The sequence below is a fragment of the Sapajus apella genome, unplaced genomic scaffold, assembly GCF_009761245.1.
Source record: "Sapajus apella isolate SASKATOON/1434 unplaced genomic scaffold, GSC_monkey_1.0 scaffold20, whole genome shotgun sequence".
Classification (NCBI taxonomy): Eukaryota; Metazoa; Chordata; class Mammalia; order Primates; family Cebidae; genus Sapajus; species Sapajus apella.
Window position 1 is genome coordinate 29,263,169 of NW_022436960.1, and position 21,800 is coordinate 29,284,968.

At 39.3% G+C, this 21,800-nt stretch overlaps 1 protein-coding gene and 1 non-coding gene across 3 annotated transcripts in view; one reads left to right on the forward strand and one right to left on the reverse strand.

The window, feature by feature from the left end:
• Positions 1-21,393, reverse strand: part of DNAL1 (dynein axonemal light chain 1) — a 40,862-nt gene extending 19,469 nt beyond the window's left edge. The window contains exons 1-5 of one of the 2 annotated variants that reach the window (XM_032287919.1): positions 21,301-21,393; positions 15,007-15,045; positions 10,934-11,043; positions 5,286-5,341; positions 1,241-1,296 (exon numbers count right to left, since the gene is read on the reverse strand). In XM_032287919.1, the coding sequence (XP_032143810.1) occupies positions 1,241-1,296; positions 5,286-5,341; positions 10,934-11,043; positions 15,007-15,045; positions 21,301-21,303 (264 nt within the window). In that variant the 5' untranslated portion in view covers positions 21,304-21,393. Of the gene's footprint in view, positions 1-1,240; positions 1,297-5,285; positions 5,342-10,933; positions 11,044-15,006; positions 15,046-21,190; positions 21,277-21,300 lie in introns of those variants that run through there. The other variant, XM_032287920.1, reaches the window with a different exon arrangement.
• On the forward strand, positions 9,977-10,079 carry LOC116558133. Its single transcript, XR_004271862.1, has one exon. It is a non-coding gene; the product is annotated as a U6 spliceosomal RNA (small nuclear RNA).
• Positions 21,394-21,800: the final 407 nt, after the last annotated feature.

Below are 21,800 nucleotides of genomic sequence, written 5' to 3' on the forward strand. Positions count from 1 at the left end.
GTTTCACACACTACAATAATCATCTTCAATTTACTAAGATCACTATTTAAAACATGCTATGAGGCAGGTGTGTCTAAATGAATAAGTCATCTAGTATGTGAACCTATTTGAAGCCGAGTATCCACATCCCTACGCAGCTTTCATTTTCTTTTATGCAGTGCTATGGCACAATCATAGTTCACTGTAAACTCAAACTTCTAGGCTCAGGCAATCCTTCTGCCTCAGCACCCCAAGTAGCTGGGACTATCATGCTGGCTAATTTCTTTTTAAATTTTCAATAGAGACAAGGTCTTTCTATGTTGCCCAGGTAAACTCCTGGCCTCATGTGATCCTCCCACTTTGGCCTTCTAAGTGGTGGGATTACTGGCATAAACCACTGTGACTAGCCATAGCTTTATTTTTATTTAGTCTGCACATAAGTAATAAAGCTTTTGGACACACACCCCACATTACATCCTGGAAAGAAAACTAACTATTGAGTATCATTGATAGGAGTGTATAGAAAGTGAAGATATCTAAAACAAGTGATGGTTTAGCCAGATAGCATCTTAATACATGCCTTTAATCCTATATTTACAATTTGTTTGTGGTCTCTGGGTATTTATTTTATTTTAATGGAAGAAATTACATACTATAGCATTACTTGAGCATTTGGGATTCTACAAGGGATTCCATAAATACCTGGTGGAACATCAAGTACATATTAATACTAAACATTCTGGAGTACATTTATCTGCAAACTATTCCTTTATAGGTAACTCAAAGTTAAATTCAGCCTGAAATATAATAAATTCTGAATTTCCGTATTAAAATTTATTGGGAAGGGAAAAGGAGTCAGGGCCATACAAAATTTCAATAAGTTTAAGAATTATTTAACAATAAACATATTAAAAATTATGCAGAAAAATTCACTTCATCTTTCCTGAAATTGATTAGTTTTATGTAATTGTTCCACCTCACCTTCTATGGGAGGAAATTCAAATAACCAATAAATATAAAAATAAGACATGTCAAAAAATTTTTAAATGCCCAAGGCTGGTATGGGCAATTGGGAAACCTCACACATTACAGGTTGTTATAAACTTTTTGAAGGGCAACTTGAGACTATGTCACAAAAGCCTTAAAAGAAACTCATACCTTTTGACCTAGTAATTCCATTTCAAGGAATTTATCCAAGAAATTATTCATGGATGTGTGCAAATTAAATACATAAATAAAATAATGATAAATAACAACCTACCAGTCCATTTAAGTTCTTTATGTTGTTTCTTCCTAATGATAATATCCTCAAGTTTTCTGTAGTGAAAAGAAAACATCTTTTTGTTTACTAGAATCATATTACACAATTGTACATCTAGTATAATAAAGCTTTAATAAGTTTTATATAATAGATATCCTTATACAATGAGTAAGAAAGGTTGTGTTAACAAAAATGGGTAATCAAGTTGAAAATAACATTGACCTATCATCTAAGGTAAACACTACATAACATGTCACTATTAAATTAAAAAATGATTAGCTATCTGGAACACATGGTCTTAAATTGCTGGCTAATAAAAATATTACAGGATAAAATAGCAGTAGAGAATATTTTAAGTTTGAGAACATACATATTTCAAATCTCTTATGAGAACTCACACTAGAAAATAAGAACATATATTTATGTACTATCCACCTCACTCCATGAAGAATTAGAAGTGAAATAAAATAAATTTGGTATTTAAAAAAATCATTTGATTTTAATCTTTTAAATAATTAGACTGTGATTTGTTTAAAAAATAAAATACCTATCTGTATTTTTTAAAGATTATTTCTATTTCTATTATCTATAGGCTATTTCTGGAGTAAGATAAAAGCGGTGAGGGGTACTGGAATAGAAAATTAAAAGATTAATAAGATGATGCTTTTTCTCAAATAATTCACTATCTTAACAGCAGAACATCTTCCCAACTAACTATAACAATGGTTAATATTTATTGAGCATTTTATATGTACCAGGCACAATTCTGTGTACTCTATATATACTAACTCAACCTTCACAATAATTATATGAGATAGGTAATTATTATTACAATCCAAGGTAGACTGTTATGAATATTCCCCAAAGAGTAACTAATTTTGATGATGAAGTTGAGGGAAGTCTTTAAGGAGGGAGTGACATTCAAATGTGGCATTCATAACCTTTTTTTCTTGAGATACGGTCTTGCTCTGTTGCACAGGCTGCGGTGCAGTGGCACCATTATAGCTCACTGCAGACTCACTCTCCTGGGCTCAAGCAATCCTCTTCCCAAGTAGCTGGGACTACAGGCACACATCACCATGCCCAGATAATTTTTAAAATTTTTAGTAGAGACAGAGGTCTCACTATGTCGCCCAGGCTGGTCCTGAACTCCTGAGTTTAAGTGATCCACCTGACTCAGCCTCCCAAAGTGCTGGGATTAAAGGTGTGAGCCATGGTGCCTGGCTGCATTCTTAAATCTTAATTTCTTACAGGATTTTCCTGTTACAGGGAAAAGCTGTTCTCAGTGAAAAGTATTGCATTAATAAATGTTACAAAGTCATTTTTAAAATAGTATATTTGGGTGTGGATAGCACAAGTTTTTAGATGACTTTGAATGCAACATTAAGGCATTTGGTCTTTTCTAGGCAAAGAGGTACCATTAAAAGGTCTCTGATATAATGATATTCAAATAATATTTTTAGAAAGAAAACTCTGTTATCAGTGATGAAGGCCACCTGAAGGGCAGAAAGACGGAGAAAAGGAGATCAGTTAGGAGGCTATTGAGGGATCTGTTAGGTAAACAGTTAGGGCTGGTCCTTAGAAAAGCAGCCTGTCTGAAAAATCACAGCTACAGGAAAAATAGAGCACCCTGGGGAAAACTCAGGCTGCACCTGCATGGATTAGTATGCAGGGTCCAGCACAGATTGTTCTTTGTGTAATTGGCGGGCTCCCAGGAAAAAGTTTCTTTCCCTTTTCAGACATGTACATAGTAGGCTCCCTGGGAACTTGTACGGGGAGGAGGGGGACTTACCTAAAATAAACCCACAATTTTACAAACAAGAGAAGCAGTGCTTTATGCTTGCCTAGAGACATACCAACAACTACATAGATAAAGGGGAGTTGTGCAGACAGCTTTTCAGATAAGAGGAGTTACTCAAACAGCTACAGCAGTGAGAGGAGTTTCTTATAAAAGCTTTTGAATTCAATTGTAAAAAAAAGCAACTCAGGCTTCCCTCTCTGCTACAGAGAGCTTTCTTTTTCACTCATTAAACTTTCACTGCAGCCTCACCCTTTGTTTGCATCTACATTCCTTAATTTTCTCTCATGAGACAATGAACCTCGGGTAACACCTTAGATAATGAGACCAGTGACCCTGACCTGTTTTACTATCACAAAAGTTGTAAGACAGTGTTTTTCAAACTATGGGTCATGAGACTAAATTAACAGGTTGTGAAATCAATTTAGTGTGTTGTGATCAGCATTAAAAAAAAAAAAAAAGCAGAAATAAAAATGTAAAAATACATACTGGAACTGGCCAGGCTTGGTGGCTCACACCTGTAATCCCAGCACTTTGGGAGGCTGAGGTGGGCGGATCACTTGAGGTCAAAAGTTCAAGACCAGCCTGGTCAACATGGCGAAACCCTGTCTCCACTAAAAACACAAATATTAGCCAGGTGTGGCAGTGGACACCTGTAATCCCAGCTACTTGGGAGGGTGAGGCTGCAGAATTACTTGAACCCAGGAGGCGGAAGTTGCAGTGGGCTGAGATTGTACCACTGAATACCAGCCTGGGCAACATAATGAAAAAAAAAATACTGGAACCTTGCTATATAAGGGTAAATACTGTCTTACAAACTTTATTTAAGTTTGTATATGTATGTACATATTTGATATGTATATTCATATCGATGTATAATAAATTCAGATTTATTTCTTGCTGTGGAAAGTGGTCAAATGTTTGAAGAACAATGACCTAAGGGGAAGATGATGAGGGTCTAAATTAAAGTTGTAACCCCTGGAAATGGAAAAGCAACACTTTCTTTGAGAGCTTCTTCAAAGAGTAGAGTTAACAGGATTTAGTGATGAACTTGCATGTAGGGCTTGAAGACAGACCATATTAGTAGGCTAAACAATGGCTCCTCAAAAGATACCTACATTCTAATCCCTGGAACCTGTAAATGTTACCTTATATGGCATAAAAAAGTACTTTGCAGATGTGATTAAGGATCTTGAGAAATGGGGAAATAATCCTCAAGATCAGGGTGTGCACTAATGCAATCACATGTATCCTCATAAGAGGGAGGCACAGAGATTTGACACAGAAGGAGAAGCCAGTGTGACTACAGGCAGAGATTGGAGTGATGAGTCACAAGCCAAGGAATGCAGCAGCCACCAGAAGCTGAAAAAGGCTAGAAAAAGATTCTCCTCAAGCCTCCAGAGGGAGTATGGCTTGATTTTCGCCAGATGAAACTGATTTCAGACTTCTGGTCTCCAGAACCATAAGAAAATAAATATCTATCGTTTTAAGCTATAAAGTTACAGCAGCCATAGGAAACTAATAAAGAGTCAGAGGCCTTGGCAACTGGGAGGGTGCAATGTCATTAACAAGAATAAGGAGCACAGGAAAAAAAAAAATAGGGATGACAAGGAATTAACATTTAAATATAATAAATTTGAAATACAGAAAAAACAAATCTGAACAAAGAAATATATAATTAAAAATCTGATATTCTATTTAAGATGTCTCAACTCTAACTCTATAAAAGCTTTTAAATGTCTTTAAAATGTTCAGAGCTCATGCTATCTCTAATTTTCTTTGAATAATCAGACTTAAGACATAGTTGGCCAGGCGCAGTGGCTCACGCCTATAATCCCAGCACTTTGGGAGGCCGAGGCGGGTGGATCATGAGGTCAAGAGATCGAGACCACCCTGGTCAACAAGGTGAAACTACTAAATATACTAAAATATACTAAAATTAGCTGGGCATGGCGGCTCATGCCTGTAGTCCCAGCTACTCAGGAGGCTGAGGCAGGAGAACTGCTTGAACCCAGGAGGCAGAGGTTGTGGTGAGCCGAGATCAGGCCATTGCACTCCAGCCTGGGTAACAAGTGCGAAACTCAGTCTAAAAAAAAAAAAAAAAAAAGACATAGTTTATGTATTCTATTGTCTGACAACAAGTATGGCTAAAACAGGTGCCAGCTTCTGGAATTACATATTGTCTCTGGAATGTTTATTACAATAACTAGGAAATCCATGAACCATCTGTTACTGTGAATCACTTACTTAAGCCATTCAGGTTGGCAATTTTTTCAATGCAGTTTGTAGACAGTGAAAGCTTCCTTTAAAAGAACAAAGAAAAAAATTAAATTAATGTGAAAAACTTAAGTGGTAAATCAGAAATTATTCCTTAACAATAGTGCCCATGAAAGATAGTATTTAAGTCATATTTTCCCCATTCAATCATAGCATTTATTGGCCAGACACTGTGGCTCACGCCTGTAATCCCAGCACTTTGGGAAGCCAAGGTGGGCAGATCACCTGAGGCTGGGAGTTTTGAGACCAGCCTGGCTAGCCAACATGGTGAAACCCCGTCTCTACTGAAAAAAAAAAAAAAAAAAAAAAAAAAAAAAAAAAAATTAGCCAGGCGTGGTCACCTGTAATCCCAGCTACTTGGAAGGCTGAGGCAGGAGAATCACTTGAACCTGGGTGGAGGAGTTTGCAGTGAGCTGAGATCACGCCACTGCACTCTAGCCTGGGGGACAGAGTGAGACACCGTTTTAAAAAAAAAAACCATAGCAGTTATTACTTCATTTTGAAATCGTTGTTTTTCTCTTATTATGTAAGTTAATAAACACTTATTGAACATTTGAAAAAAATCCTCTTGAGGGCAACTTGGTATTAACGATTTTTTTTCTTCTTGAGATGGAGTCTCCCTCTGTCACCCAGGCTGGAGTGCAGCGGCACCATTTCAGCTCACTGCAGCTTCCACCTCCCTGGTTCAAGCAATTCTCCTGCCTCAGCCACCCAAGTAGATGGGATTACGGGCACCTGCTATCATGCATGGCTAATTTTTGTATTTTTAGTGGAGACATGGTTTCATCATGTTGGCCAGGCTGTTCTTGAACTCCTGACCTTAAGTGATCCACTTGCCTGGGCCTCCCAAAGTGCTGGGATTAGAGGTGTGAGCCACCATGCCTTACCCTAGTATTATCAAATTTTTTAATGCATAACATTTCTTGACCCACTTTTTCACTTCTAGAAATACATCTTACTGAAATATTAATTAAATGCCAAAAGATATATGTGTTACTGGAATAGCAGAAAAATTGAAAAAAATCTCCAGGCAAGGTGGCTCACGCCTGTAATCCCAGCACTTTGGGAGGCTGAGGCAGCGGATTGCCTAAGCTCAGGAGTTTGAGCCCAGCCTGGGCAACACAGTGAAAGCCTGTCTCAACTAAAATAAAAAAAATTAGCTGGGCATGGTGGCATGCGCCTGTAATTCCAGCTACTCGGGAGGCTGAGACAGGAGAATTGCTTGAACCTGGGAGGCAGAGGTTGCAGTGAGCCGAGATCGTACTACTGCAGTCCAGCCTAGGTGACACAGGGATACTCTGTATATAAATAAAAAAAATAAAAAAAATAAAAAATCTACAAACACCTGTTAACTGAGGAACAGATAGTGAAACACTAAGCTGCCACTAAAACAAAGGAGATTGGGCTATAGATATTGACTTGGGAAGATTTCTATGATACATAGTTTTAAAACCATCTAGCAGAACAATTCTTTTTTTTTTTTTGAGATAAAGTCTCACGCTATGGCCCAGGCTGGAGGGCAATGGCACTATCTCAGCTCACTGTGACCTCCACCTCCCGGGTTCAAGCAATTCTCATGACTTAACCACCCAAATAGCAGAGATTATGGGTGTGCGTCACCATGCTGTGCTAATTTTTGTATTTTTAGTAGAGACGGGGTTTTGCCATGTTGGCCAGGCTGGTCTCGAACTCCTGACCTCAGGTGATTCACCTGCCTCGGCCTCCCAAAATGCTGAGATTATAGGTGTGAGCCACCGTGCCCAGCCTAGAACAATATATCTTATATGATCCTTTGCGTTAAAAAAAAAAACAACAAAAAAAACTCCGCAAAACTATGTGTATGTATTTGTGGAGACAGATATTTTTTTCATGTGTTCAATCATTCCAAAATTTATATTGAAAAAAAATTAATATGTAACCTTTTTTTTTTTTTTGAAACAGGGTCTTACTCTGTCACCCAGGCTGGAGTACAGTGGCACAATCTCAGCTCACTGCAACATGTGCCTCCTATATAGGTTCAAGTGATCCTCCTACCTCAGCCTCCAAGTATCTGGGACCACATGTGTGCACCACCATGCCCGGCTAATTTTCTTGTATTTTTAGTAGAAATGGGGTTTCACCATGTTGGCCAAGCTGGTCTCAAACACCTGACCTTGTGATCCGCCCACCTCAGCCTCCCAAAGTGCTGGGATTACATGCGTGAGCCACTGCACCCAGCTGATACTGACTTTTAATAGTCTTCATATGTATCTTCCCAGACTTTTTCTATATGTTATTTTAATTATATAAAAACAAAATTTTTAAAGGGGACAGAATTACACATGCTCAGTCTTCTTTTCTTGATAAAACTTTAAATATCTTAGTAAGTTTCATGCAAAAAATAAAATAAAGCTAGGAGCAGTGGTGTGCACCTGTAGTCCCAGCTACTCAATAGTCTGAGGCATGAGAATTACCTTTGCCCAGGAGTTGGAGCCCACCCTAGGCAAAAGAGCAAGATCCCATCTCGAAAAAGAACAAAAACCTACCAAAACACAAACAAACAAAACCTACATATATACATAATATAAGTGTGTGTGTGTGTTTTTTTTTTTTAACAGGACAGGGTTTCACTCTCTTGCCCAGGCTGGAGTGCAGTGGCACAATCATAGCTCACTGCAGCCTCAAAGTTCTGGGCTCAAAAGATCCACCTGCCTAAGACTTCCAAGTCACTGGGATTACAGGTATAAGCCACTATGCCCAGAAATAAAAGCTAATTTTGTTTAACACTTAATGTGTATCCAGTATTCTTCTAAGCACTTTACTTGTATTAACTATTTTAATCATCACAGTGATCTTTTGGGTAAGCATTATTATTATCCACATTTTACCAATGAAACTGAGGCACAAAGACATTTTCTCAATATTACATAGTCACAAAGTGGCAGGACCAAAATTAAAACCCAGGTAAGTCTGATTCCAGATCATGCATCTTACCCTTCGTGATTTGACTTGAAAGAATCATTCTTGTATTATTATTATTATTTTTCTATTTAAATCAGCAAAAGAGGTTGGGCACAGTGGCTCATCCCAGCACTTTGGGAGGCAGAGGCAGGTAGATCACCTGAGGTCAGGAGTTCAAGACCAGCCTGACCAACATGGTGAAACCTCATCTCTACCAAAAATATAAAATTAGCCGGGCTTGGTGGCACATGCCTATAATCCCAGCTACTCAGAAAACTGAGGCAGAAGAATTGCTTGAACCTCAGAGGCAGAGGCTGCTGTGAGCCGAGATCACGCCATTGCACTCAAGCCTGGGCAATAAGAGCGAAACTCCGTCTCAAAAAAAAAAAAAAGTAATTACTATATCATGTAAAGACTATACATAAAGTAATTACTATATCATGTATATTTTCTAGTCATCCCCCAATCCTGAGAACTCCTACTGAAAAATGGAGTGCCTTTAAATCTAGGAATATGGTTGGGAAATAATTCTTTAATTCTTGTTGAGGGAGCCAGTGCAAAGAGATTATCAGCAAAATATGAACAGGTTGACTCCAGGTGATTTACAAGGCACTTTGGTATGAAGTACAAAGCCTTCTCAAGTTTGTTTGCTTTGAGATTGGTTTATGACACACTGTCTTCTCATCACAAAGAACAAGCTGCATACAAAAGCTAAATGTTTGCTCTCCCCTTTGATCCCACAGATGGATATTAGTCTAATAGTGGGTTCACAAATATGTGTCCTAGAATTACCCAAGTTACTTACTGTAAATTCAGATTCCTAGGTTTCATCGGTAAATATTCTGTTTCTATAAATTTGGGATGGAGCTGATCTCCTGCATAAAGTGCCGATAATCAAGGGATCACAGTTAGACAAACACAGGGTGAGGAAATCAGAAAAAACAAAAACAAAAACAAAAAAACCCCAGTGATTCTATGGTATATTATAGCCCTGACAAGAGAAACCTGTAGCCTAAAAACATGGTTACAAGGCAACATGATATAATTGCCTCAAATCAGCCACAGAATCCTGCTAAATCATGTCTTGAGAAAATAAAAGAAATTACTATAGATCTGACAATTAAAGTCACAGGATATATTACAAAATAAGTAGGCCACGCGCAGTGGCTCATGCCTGTAGTCCCAGCACTTTGAGAGGCCAAGGTGGGTGGATCACTTGAGGTCAGGAGTTTGAGACCAGCCTGGCCAACATGGTGAAACCCTGTCTCTACTAAAAATACAAAAAATTAGCTGGGTATGGTGGTGAGCGCCTGTAGTCCCAGCTGCTTGGGAGGCTGAGGCAGAATTGCTTGAACCTGGGGGGCAGAGGTTCTGATGAGCTGAGATCATGTCACTGCACTCCAGCCTGGGTGACAAAGAATGTCTCAAAAAAAAAAAGGATAATTTGATCCCAATTAGAATTTTTTAAAAAAAGTTAGAAGGCTCTACAAAAATGCTAGTACTGGTTCTCACAAGGTGGTGTTATTTGGGTTAATGTTAATTCCTTTTCTTTGCACTGTTTATATTTTCCAGATGTTTTACAATAAGTTTTTTATAATTTTAAAGGTTTTTTTTTAGGGGGTATCACTTAGGCATGTAGTAAGTAAATATAGTTCTGACTTTGGTGGATAATTTTACAAGAGAAAGTAGTAGGTTTCATAACAGAGTCATAGTTTATTGTGGTGCTCGCTTCAGCAGCACGTGTACTGAAACTGGAATGACAGAAGATTAGCATGGCCCCTGCACAAGGCTAGCATATACATTCATGAAGTATTCTGTATTTAAAAAAAATATGAGGTTGGGTGTGGTGGCTCACACCTGTAATCCCAGCACTTTGGGAGGCTGAGGTGGGTGGATGACAAGGTCAGAAGTTCAAGACCAGCCTGGCCAAGATGGTGAAACTCCATCTCTATTAAAAAACAACAACAGGCCGGGCGCAGTGGCTCAAGCCTGTAATCCCAGCACTTTGGGAGGCCGAGGCGGGTGGATCACGAAGTCAAGAGATCGAGACCATCCTGGTCAACATGGTGAAACCCCGTCTCTACTAAAACTACAAAAAATTAGCTGGGCGTGGTGGCATGTGTCTGTAATCCCAGCTACTCAGGAGGCTGAGGCAGGAGAATTGCCTGAACCCAGGAGGCGGAGGTTGCGGTGAGCCGAGATCGCGCCATTGCACTCCAGCCTGGGTATCAAGAGCGAAACTCCGTCTCAAAAAAAACAAAACAAAACAAAACAAAACATATATATATATATATATATATATATATATATATGCTTCTGCACAGCAGAGGAAACAATCAACAGAGTGAAGAAGACAAAACCTGTTGAATGGGAGAAAATATTTTCTCTCTCTATATATGGTTTATTGTGTTATTTAGCTTCTCCCAAAATACTTGATTTATATTTTGAAACATATTATAACAATTGCACTAAAAATATGGTACTGTTCAATATTTTTCTATTAATAATCCTATAAACCAGTAATTTTTCATGTTTGGCCTTGCCAAAGGGAGAATTACAGTAAGCAAACAAAAAATAAATGAAGACCACAGAAAACAAACATATTTTCCTATTTTGTGTGTTTAAGAAAAGAAAGGGAAACCTAATAGCAATACTGGAAGGATGAAAAGAGAACTTACTCGCAATTAGCAAGCGTGGACAAGGATGCATCCATCTTCTCTATGGGGGGAATCTGGGCATAAAGTTTTATCTCTTTGGCTTCAGATGGCCTCTGGCCAGTTTTCTCTTCCTATGAGAAAAATACATTTGGAAGAAGTAATCCATGATTGTAATGTGGAACCAAATGAGGTCAGAATTTCCCAAGATTTTTCTATGTTTATTTCAAAACAATTGTTAGAATTTAACAAACTGTTTAAGAATTCTTTGCCATTAACTTATTGAAAACATTTATCTACTAACCCTGATAATCAGATTTATATGTGGCTGAATCAGATAACTGTTAGATCCCTACCAAATGGAAGTGAAAAGGAAATTAAAAAAAAAAAAAAACTTTTATTTTTGTGGCATTTAAAATTTGAAAAGGACACAAACAAATGCAAAGACATCTCATATTCATGGATCAGAAGAATTAATATAATTAAAATGAGCCGGGCTCGGTGGCTCACACCTGTAATCCTAGCACTTTGGGAGGCTGAGGCGGGTGGATCACAAGGTCAAGAGATCGAGACCATCCTGGTCAACATGGTGAAACCCCGTCTCTACTAAAAATACAAAAAATTAGCTGGGCATGGTGGCGTGTGCCTGTAGTCCCGGCTGAGGCATGAGAATTGCCTGAACCCAGGAGGCGGAGGTTGCGGTGAGCCGAGATCGTGCCATTGCACTCCAGCCTGGGTAACAAGAGCAAAACTCCGTCTCAAAAAAAAAAATAATAATAATTAAAATGACCATAGTGCTTAATGTAAGCTACAGATTCAGTGTAATTCCCATCAAAATACCAATGTTATTTTCACAGAAATAGAAAAAATTCCTAAAATTTATATGGAACCAAAGAAGAACATAAATAGTTAAAACAATCCTGAGCGAAAAGAACAAAATTGGACGTTAACACACTACCTGATTTCAAAACATATTATAAGGTGAACACAACTCAAACAGCACAGTACTGGTATAAAAGCAGATACAAAGACCAATAGAATGGAATGGAGAATCCAGAAATAAGTCCATGTATTTACAGTCAACTGATTTTTGACAAAGGCACCAAGAGTACACATTGGGAAAAGGATACCCTCTTCAATAAATGGTGCTGGAAAAATTGGATATCCAAATGCAGAAGAATGAAACTGGATCCCTATCTCTTACCATATGCAAAAAATCAGCCATGATGAATTAAAGACTTAAAGACTCAAAACTATAAAGCCACTAGAAAAAAATATAGGAAAAACATTTCAGGACATTGGTCTAGGAAAAGATTTTATGGCTAAGACCTTAAAGCACAGTCAACAAAAACAAAAATAAACAATGGAACTAAAACTAAAAAGCTTCTGGCCAAGCACGGTGGATCACGCCTGTAGTCCCAGTGCTTTGGGAGGCCAAGGCAGGTGGATCACTTGAGCTTAGGAGTTCAAGACCAGCCTGGCCGACATGGTGAAACTCCATCTCTACTAAAAATACCAAAAATGAGCCAGGCATGGTGGCACATGCCTATAATCCTAGCTACTTGGGAGGCTGAGGCAGGAGAATTACTTGCACCCAGGAGGTGGAGGTTGCAGTGAGCCGAAATTGTTCCATTGCACTCCAGCCTGGGCAACACAGTAAGACTCCATCTCAAAAAATAAAAATAAAAGGCTTCTACACAGCAGAGGAAACAATCAACAGAGTGAAGAGAAAATCTCTTGAATAGGAGAAAATATTTGCAAACTATTCATCTGACAAGGGAACTCAACTCAATAGTAAAAAGACCAACAGGCACAGAGGCTCCTGCCTGTAATACCAGCAATTTGGGAGGCCAAGGGAGGAGGATTGCGTGAGCTCAAGAGTTGGAAACCAGCCTGAGCAGCATAGTAAGACCTCATTTCTACAAATAATTTAAAAAGCAGCCAGAGGTGGTGGTGCATGACTGTGGTCCCAGTTATTTGGAGGTTGAGGCTATGGTGGGAGGATCACCTGAGCTCCACTGCAATCCAGCCTAGGGGGACAGAGATCCTGGCCCCAGAAAAACAAACTAACTAACAAAATTAACAAAACTAGAAGCTCAGAGACCATTTCCTTTGCTTTCCTATGTTTTTTATAACCTATTGCAGTATAAGACACACAAAACTCCTTTCAAAAACTTAAATCACCACATATCAATAATAGAAAATAGGCTGGGCACAATGGCTCATGCCTGTAATCCTAACACTTTGAGAGGCTGAGGCAGGAGGATCACTTGAGCTCAGGAGTTTGAGACCAGTCTGGGCAATACAGTGAAACCCTATCTATATTTTAACAAAATTAAATTAAAAGAAAAATAAAATGTATCAAAGTAATAATAATAATGATAGAAAATATACAATCAGTTGTAAAGATCTAAAACACTTCCACCCAGTGCTTATTTTTATGTTATCTATTTGTAGGTTAGAGGAGGAGAAACTGACATCTAGTAGATCCTCAATAAATGTTGGGTGAATCAATGAAAAAGTGAGATTGATGTTTTCAAATAATCAAAGTCAAAAATGCATGGGCCAGGCACAGTGGCTCACGCCTGTAATCCCAGCACCAGGGGAGGCTGAGACAAGAGGATCACTTGAGCTCAGGAGTTCAAGACCAGCCTGGGCAACATAATGAGACTCTATCTCTACAACAACAACAACAACAAATTAGCCAGGTGTGGTGACGCACACCCGTAGTCCCAGCTACTCAGGTGTTAGAGCCTAAGACATCGAGGCCGCAGTGAACTATGATTGTACCACTGCACTCCAGCCTGGGTGACAGAACGAGACACTGTCTCAAAAAAAATAAATAAATAAATAAAAAAGAAAGTAAAAAATGTATGGCCATAATGTAATCTAGAAACAGACTCTACCAGCCAAAACAAAAAAACACTAGTTACTATAAGTAAAATAAAGTCTCAACATCCAATTCAAGGAAAATTAAATCTTGTACTAAGTCTACTTCATACTCCTTTTTTCTTAAGATTTTTCATTATATATTTAACCAAACAGAAATAAATTATAAAAATACACTTAAAGTAAATGAGAAATTTATAAGCACTAAAACAAGAATTCAAGTATTTCATTATTTTATCGAACTTTATCTATTTTCCCTAGACACCAATTGCTTCTGAAAGCCTCTTTATTCGCCTAGTTACAAAAGCAAAAGGTACATTATTATACAAAAAAAACTGCACTTGATCTTAGCCAAAAGGCCAGGAAGCGATGCAAAAAAACTACTGATAACATAGACAAATAAGTTTATGGTCACAGAAATTCAGGAATCATCTCTGTACTCTACGGCAATTCTGTCTATATGCTGAATTATAACTGTTCAAACTTTATTAGCATGTTATAGAATACTGAAAATATAATTTACATATAATGCACATTTTTTACAATGTAGTTTCCTTTTTAGTATTGCTATATGCTTTAGTATTTTTATTTAGTGTTTTTTTCAATTGTATATGCATGATTTACATTTGTCCACATTGATTACCTCTGTACTAACCTCCAGGAGGCTAAAACCACCCTCTAAATCCTAGATAATCCACAATTCATATGACTCTATCATATGAAAATGACATGTAGTTTAGTGATTATAAAGTTGAAAAAGAAAATGTACTAACACAGAAATTCCAGCAATTTTATGGCAATAGATAAAATCATCCTTTCCATATTTAAATTTTCCAGTGGTCAGGTTTTTTTAATTGAAAATTTTATTATGATATTTGAAGTTTGTCCAGTCCCTCCAAGGATAACATTTTATGACTATAGTATAATATAACTAGGATATTGCTATTAATACAATCCACTGATTTTATTCAGATTTTCCCAAATTTGCTTGTACTCATGTGCATGTATGGCTGTGTGTTAGTATGCGTGTACTAAGTTTTATACACTTTTATCATCTGTGTAGGTTCATGCATCCACCACCATAGTCAAGATAGCTGAAGAGCTCCAACACTAAAAAGATCCTTTGTATTAAATAGCTGGACTTGAATCAACTATCCAAAATTTTTCCTTGTACGGTTTCTAAAAGAAGGAAAAATTCATGTACTTACCCATCTCGCTAGGGCTTCTTTGATTGTTGTTGCTTTCGCCTTTAAAAAACAAGAAAGATAAAAAAACACAAAACAAAGTTGTCTTTATTTACTTATTTATTTTTTGAGACAGTCTTGCTTTGTTGCACAGGCTGGAGTACAATGACCCTATCTCTGCTCACCTCAACCTCTACCTCCTAGGTTCAAGCGATTCTCCCGCCTCAGCCTTCCGAGTAGCTGGAATGCAGGCACACAACACCACACCTGGCTAATTTTTTGTATTTGTAGTAGAGCCGGGGTTTCACCATGTTGGCCAGGCTGGTCTAGAACTCCTGACCTCATGATCTGCCCGCCTTGGTTTCCCAAAGTGCTGAGATTACAGGCGTGAGCCACCAGCCCCAAAGTGGTCTTTATTGGTGTAATTTGTTGATTCACTTTTCATGCAATAACCATTAGCCTTGGTTTCTACCATTAAAAGGATTAATTTCTTTCTTTGAGACTTTATATACAAAGAGGATGTTTTAATTTCTTTAAATCAGAATGATTTATTTAAGTGTCTCTGAGAAAAAATAAGAAAATCATTACGAAACACCCATACACTTCACTCCAACTTGGCTTACAAAAATATGTAGCTTTCAATACTTGATATTAAAATACATCTTATTTAATTGATTCTAAGGATCTACATCTTTCTTACATTTTAATATTGAAATTTGGATGCATTTTATAATCAGGAATAATTTACAATTGTTGTGGGCTGGTGGCAGTGGTGAAATTTTAGAAAAGTATTAACCACTTTATTTCATATCATATATTCCTTTTTATGTTTGCAAAGGATGAAGATAAAGGATAGGATAAAAATCTGTATGTCCACATACATTTAAAAGAACTCTATCAATAAGTACAAAATAAAAATTTTAAATGATAATAAAGTATTTGAAATAGTTCAATTCAAACCAATTTTTTCTTAGTAAAACATAAAATAATGTTGCACCTTATAATTAATAGCAGCTTAGATTCAATTTATTGAAAACTCTAAAGGTACCCAAAGGCCGGGCGCGGTGTCTCAAGCCTGTAATCCCAGCACTTTGGGAGGCCGAGGCGGGTGGATCATGAGGTCAAGAGATCGAGACCATCCTGGTCAACATGGTGAAACCCCGTCTCTACTAAAACTACAAAAAATTAGCTGGGCATGGTGGCGCGTGCCTGTAATCCCAGCTACTCAGGAGGCTGAGGCAGGAGAATTGCCTGAACCCAGGAGGCGGAGGTCGCGGTGAGCCGAGATCGCGCCATTGCACTCCAGCCTGGGTAACAAGAGCGAAACTCCGTCTCAAAAAAAAAAAAAAAAAAAAAAAAAAAGATACCCAAAAGAAGATATCCTTAATGAATTATTTCTGGTGCTCTTTTTTAAAAAAGAACAGCAAAGAATAACAAAAGAAAGGTTTTTAAACTATGTGAACAAATGCGAACCTGAAAGAACCAATACTTCAAGATGAATCCTGAGTAGTTAACTGGGCCTAAATTTAAAACAGGGCCTAAGCTAGGCACTGTGTCTGATGCCTGTAATCTCAGAACTTTAGGAGGCCAAGGTGGGAGGATCACTTGAGGCCAGAAGTTCAATACCAGCCCAGGCAACATAGCTAGACTCCATCTCTACAAAACAAAATTTAAAAATTAGCCTGGCATGGTGGTGCACGCCTGTAGTTCTAACTACTTAGGAGGCTGAGGTGGGATGATCAATTGAACCCAAAAGTTTAAGGTTACAGTGAGGAATGATTGCACCACCACATTCCAGCCTGGGCAACAGGGCAAGCCTGTCTCTGAAAAAATTAAATTAGATTAAATTGAATTAATTAGAGCCAAGCAGCCATTTGCTTACTAGAGGTCACACACATACTCTGAATTCCCCCAAAAAACACACCTCTGTTCAACTTCGGGACTTCCAGCATTCATCGGAACCAATCAGAGCTCACCTGAATCAACCAATTGGCTGACTTGGATCAACCAATCAAGACCCAGCTGTATCAACCAACCAGAACTGAGTGAGTCTGAATCCTTCATTTACACAAACAGACCTGATTGAGAAGATGGGCAGGAACTTTTGCTATAAAACTCAAGCTCTCCCTTTGTTCTCTGGAACATACCTTCTTTCTACACTTAAGGCTGGATCTAGCCATACATAAACTGTTCAATGACATAAGGTCTCTTCCCTGCATTTTCCTTTTGAGAGGACTTTTGTTCACAAATATATACCATTATGTCTAGAAAGCAAAGACATACTAATAAATAACCCTTGGATTAAAAGAAAATCATAAAATAACAAAAGAAAAAAAAGTCAAAATTTGGGGAATGTAACACTAAGAAGAAAGCTTACAGATTCAGATATATTTGTCAGAAAATAAGAGACAGAAAACAAATGAGCGGCCAGATGTTCCCTTTAAAATCTCAAACACATCAAGGATCACTTCTAATCACCACTATGAATTATTATTATTAATAATAATTAATATATACTTATTTTTCTTATCCTGGCTGAGAGAAGATATTTTCAGTATGAAATCAATGAGGACCAACATTTAGAATACACAAGGAACTCCTAAAATTCAAAAACAAAAAGGGAAATGGAAAAGTTGGCAAAAATATGAACAGATAATTCACAGAAACTGAAACCCAGATGGGTAATAAGAATATCAGGAAGGCTTGGCCGGGTGTGGTGGCTCACACTTGTAATCTCAGCACTTTGGGAGGCCGAGGTGGGTGGATCACAAGATCAGGAGATTGAGACCATCCCTGCTAACATGGTGAAACTCTGTCCCTACTAAAAATACAAAAAATTAGCTGGGCATGGTGGCATGCCCCTATAGTCCCAGCTACTTGGAAGGCTGAGGCAGGAGAATCACTTGAACCTGGCAGGTGGAGGTTGCAGTGAGCCGAGATCACGCCACTGCACTCCAGCCTGGGCAACAGAGTGAGACTCCATCTCAAACAAACAAACAAACAAACACAGAATATCTAGAAGGCTGGGCATGGTGGCTCAAGCTTGTAATCCCAGCATTTTGGGAGGCTGAAGTGGCCACATCGCCTGAGTCCAGGAATTCAAGACCGGCATGGGGAACATGGTGAAACCTTCTCTCTATTAAAAATACAAAAAATTAGCCAGGCTCGATGGCACAGGCGTGTAGTCCCAGCTACGCACAGGGGCTAAGGTGGGAGGATCCCGGAAGGTGGAGGAGCCCTGATTGCGCCACTGCACTCCAGCCCAGGCGACAGAGTGAGATATTGTCCCAAAAAAACCACAACCAAACAAACGACAACAAATTTAACATTGAGAATCAGAAAAATGCAAAGTAAAACAATGGAACACTAAAATACATCCTCAGATTGGCAAAAGTTAGAAAGTTAGTGAGCACGTAAAGAAATGGGAACTCTTGACTGGGCGTGGTGGCTCACACCTGCAATCTCAGTATTTTGAGAGGCTGAGATGGGCAGATCACTTGAGGTCAGGAGTTTGAGAGCAGCCTGGCCAACATGGTGAAACCCTGTCTCTACCGAAAATACAAAACTTAGCTGGGCATGGTGGCACACGTCTGTAGTCCCAGCAACTTGGGAGGCTGAAGCAGAAGAATCGCTTGAGCTCTGGAGGCAGAGGCTGCAGTGAGCTAAGATTGCACCACTGCACGCCAGCCTGGGCGACAGAGCAAGACTCTGTCTCAAGACAAAACAAAACGAACAAACAAGAAGAAATGGGAGCTCTCCTGCACTGCTGGAGGAAGTAAATACTGGTAAGCTATTCTGGAAAGCAGCCTGAAATGTGCCTAGGGAAATTAAGTATACATAAACCCTATTATGGTATAATCCCACTCCTGGGTGTATTTCCAAGAGAAATCTTTTGCATGGGTCCATAAAAAGGTATTTTCACAACACTATTTGTAGAAAAAGAGTTGAACCCATCTAGCTGTTTATTGGGGCAATATAAATTGGTATAAAGGTAACTGGTTTCCCTATAGATAGGAGTTCAAAAACTCAAATGCCTAAAGGTCCTCATGGACATCACTAACGGGTAATGCTGGCCAAGTAAGGGCAGAACCAGTGTAAAGAAGATAACCTCTACTCAGTCCAGACAACTGAAAGCAGGTGGGACTTGGGGAAAAGAGCTACCCTAATACCATATTTCTTCAAATTAAAAACCTCCATTAATTGTAAGTAACACCTTTATTTTATTAAGAAAGAAAAGATGCTGTCAGTTATAACATACTATATCTCAGTAATATGAAAATGTGAAAAAAATGTGTCCAATGGTGAAACATATTTATTTTTCAAGAAAAACTGGCAATCTTCATTTTAATGTGAAATATCATCATTTGAAGACATTGTCCTGAAGATCATAAGGAAAAAAAAAAAGATACTGGAAGATAATTTTTTTTAATTTCAATACTATGTGGGCCCATATTTCTGGAGGGACCCAGGTCTGCCAATTTCCAGACTTAGCTAGTTCTAAATACAGTCATGCGCTGCATAGCAAATTTCGGTTAACAACAGACCACATATAAGACAGTAGTCACATAAGATTGTAATACTGTATTTTTACTGTAATTTTTCTATGTTTATTTATTTGAGATAGAGTCTCGCTCTGTTATCCAGGCTGGAGTGCAGTGGTGCAATCTTGGCTCACTGCAATCTCCACCTCCTGGGTTCCAGTGATTCTCATGCTTCAGCCTCCCGAGTAGCTGGAATTACAGGCACACCACTACATCCAGGTTTGTATTTTTAGTAGAGGAGGAGTTTCACCATGTTGGCCAAGCAAATCTTGAACTCCTGACCTCAGGTGATCTGCCTGCCTCGGCCTCCCAAAGTGCTGGGATTACAGATGTCTGGGATTACAGGCATGAGCCACAGCACCCTGGCTGCTTTGCTGTGTTTAAATACACAAATACATTGTTTCAACTGCCTATAATATTCAGTACAGTAAAATACTGTACAAGTTTGTAGCCTAGGAGCAATAGCCTACACCATCTGGTTTTTGTAAGCATATTCTATGATGTCTGCAAGGCAAAATTACCTAATGATGTGCTTCTTAGACTGTATCCCTGTCATCATTAGAAAACTTATATCTGTACTGATTCTGATTCTCTATTTGAAGATTTTCAACAATTGCCATAATACTTTCATAAATATTTAGGTCTGAGCGTTTCTGCACCTCAATATAAACCTAGGTCCAGAGCTTTTAGCTTTCCTTGGCAGTGTTTTTTAGCTAACTGCCTGTGGAACAAAGTAAGGAAAGCAGCGGGGAAACTACTTGGTAAAGAGTGGTATTTAATCATGTTGAAGGCAGGCATGACTTCCTCATCATTTCCATCTCCTGGGCTCAACTTCTGCCCAGTTATATAGCACTGGCATCACAAAAAGAAAACAAGTAATTATGCTTCTTCTTCATAAACATCTCTATCCCGTAGGACATCACAGACTTTGCTCAGTAGCTCTGGCTGGGTTTGTGGTCTTTTTCAGACAACTAGATAGAGCTACCAAGTATGTAAGCAAGAGAGTGCATACTTCAAGTAAGAATTGAGGAGCATCTCTAGGTAAAACCATTACTTCAAAAAGAGCTGTGATTGGATAGACAGCTGGTAGATTTAAAACCTAAGGCAACAGCATTTCTCAGTGTGGTGGGATTCCTCCCAATTTTATAATCAATTGAGGTGTGTTGTCGAAATGCACATTCCTGAATTCATAATCTGCATTCCAACAAGCCCATACCTATGCATACTGAAATTTGAGAATCACTGCTCTAATATATCCATCAGAGTGTGTTTTACAGTTACCGAATCATTGCACTCGTGGTGATTCAGAAGGCAACCTGGCTACATCACAGGTTATGAATACTGCTGCAATCCGTGTTTTACAGACCCTTCTGGTAACCAGCCCCTCCCTGCATCTCGACGAGGGGGGAGGGGGGTCACTAAAATTACTTTTATGTAAAGGGATATCTTTATCTACACTCTCCTTCCCATCACCCTTCCCACTTCAATGCGCTCTTTTTGGAGAACGTCTTGCTCTTCGCCCTCCCTTTTCTCTTGTCAGAGTCCCTCCACCTTAACCCTTAACCCTTCCTCCGATCCACCCCAGGCCGCCCTCACCCCAGACCACCCCCGGCCGGGGCTTCTCTTTCTCCTCGGGCCCCTGACTCCACAGAGCTAGCTTCAGCTACCGGCTCCCTTCCGCTGTTTAAGGACCCCCAGACACTCAACACTCCACAGTCACCCTTTTCCACTCCCAATCTTCTCTCAGCTTTGGCTACGCGGCCCGAAAGGTACTCACCATAACGGCGGTTGCTACTGTCACTGCTCTGGTTGCTAGGGCCCGCGGGGTCAGTGCGCGTGCGCACTTCTCGGCGCTCGCCGCCGCAGCCCCATCCCCAGCAGCGGTCCTTTCTCTCCGCCCTCAGGGTGGTGCGAGCGGGGCATTGTGGGACGGCGTGGCGGCTGCCGGGGTCCTCCTACCCGGCCGCTCCTGGCTGCCCTTTGGCTACTTAGGGCTCAACCGTGAAGAGTGGTCAGGACCGAAAGCAGTTTCAGCTGATCTGGAATGACATACCCGCCTAAAGTTTAAAACCTTAAAACCTTCTCGTAACAACTACCTTTCTCATAAAAGAATGTTCTTAATTCCTTTCCCCTACCGATGGCCTTTCCCATCCTTTTTCGGACGGGGGAGAATAAGCAGCTTGCTGTAATTTACCTCTCCATCTCACTGAGAATACCCAGAGCCAAACGCCACCGATTTTATGTTTCTTTACCCCGGATCCTCCAGGGAGCCAGAGG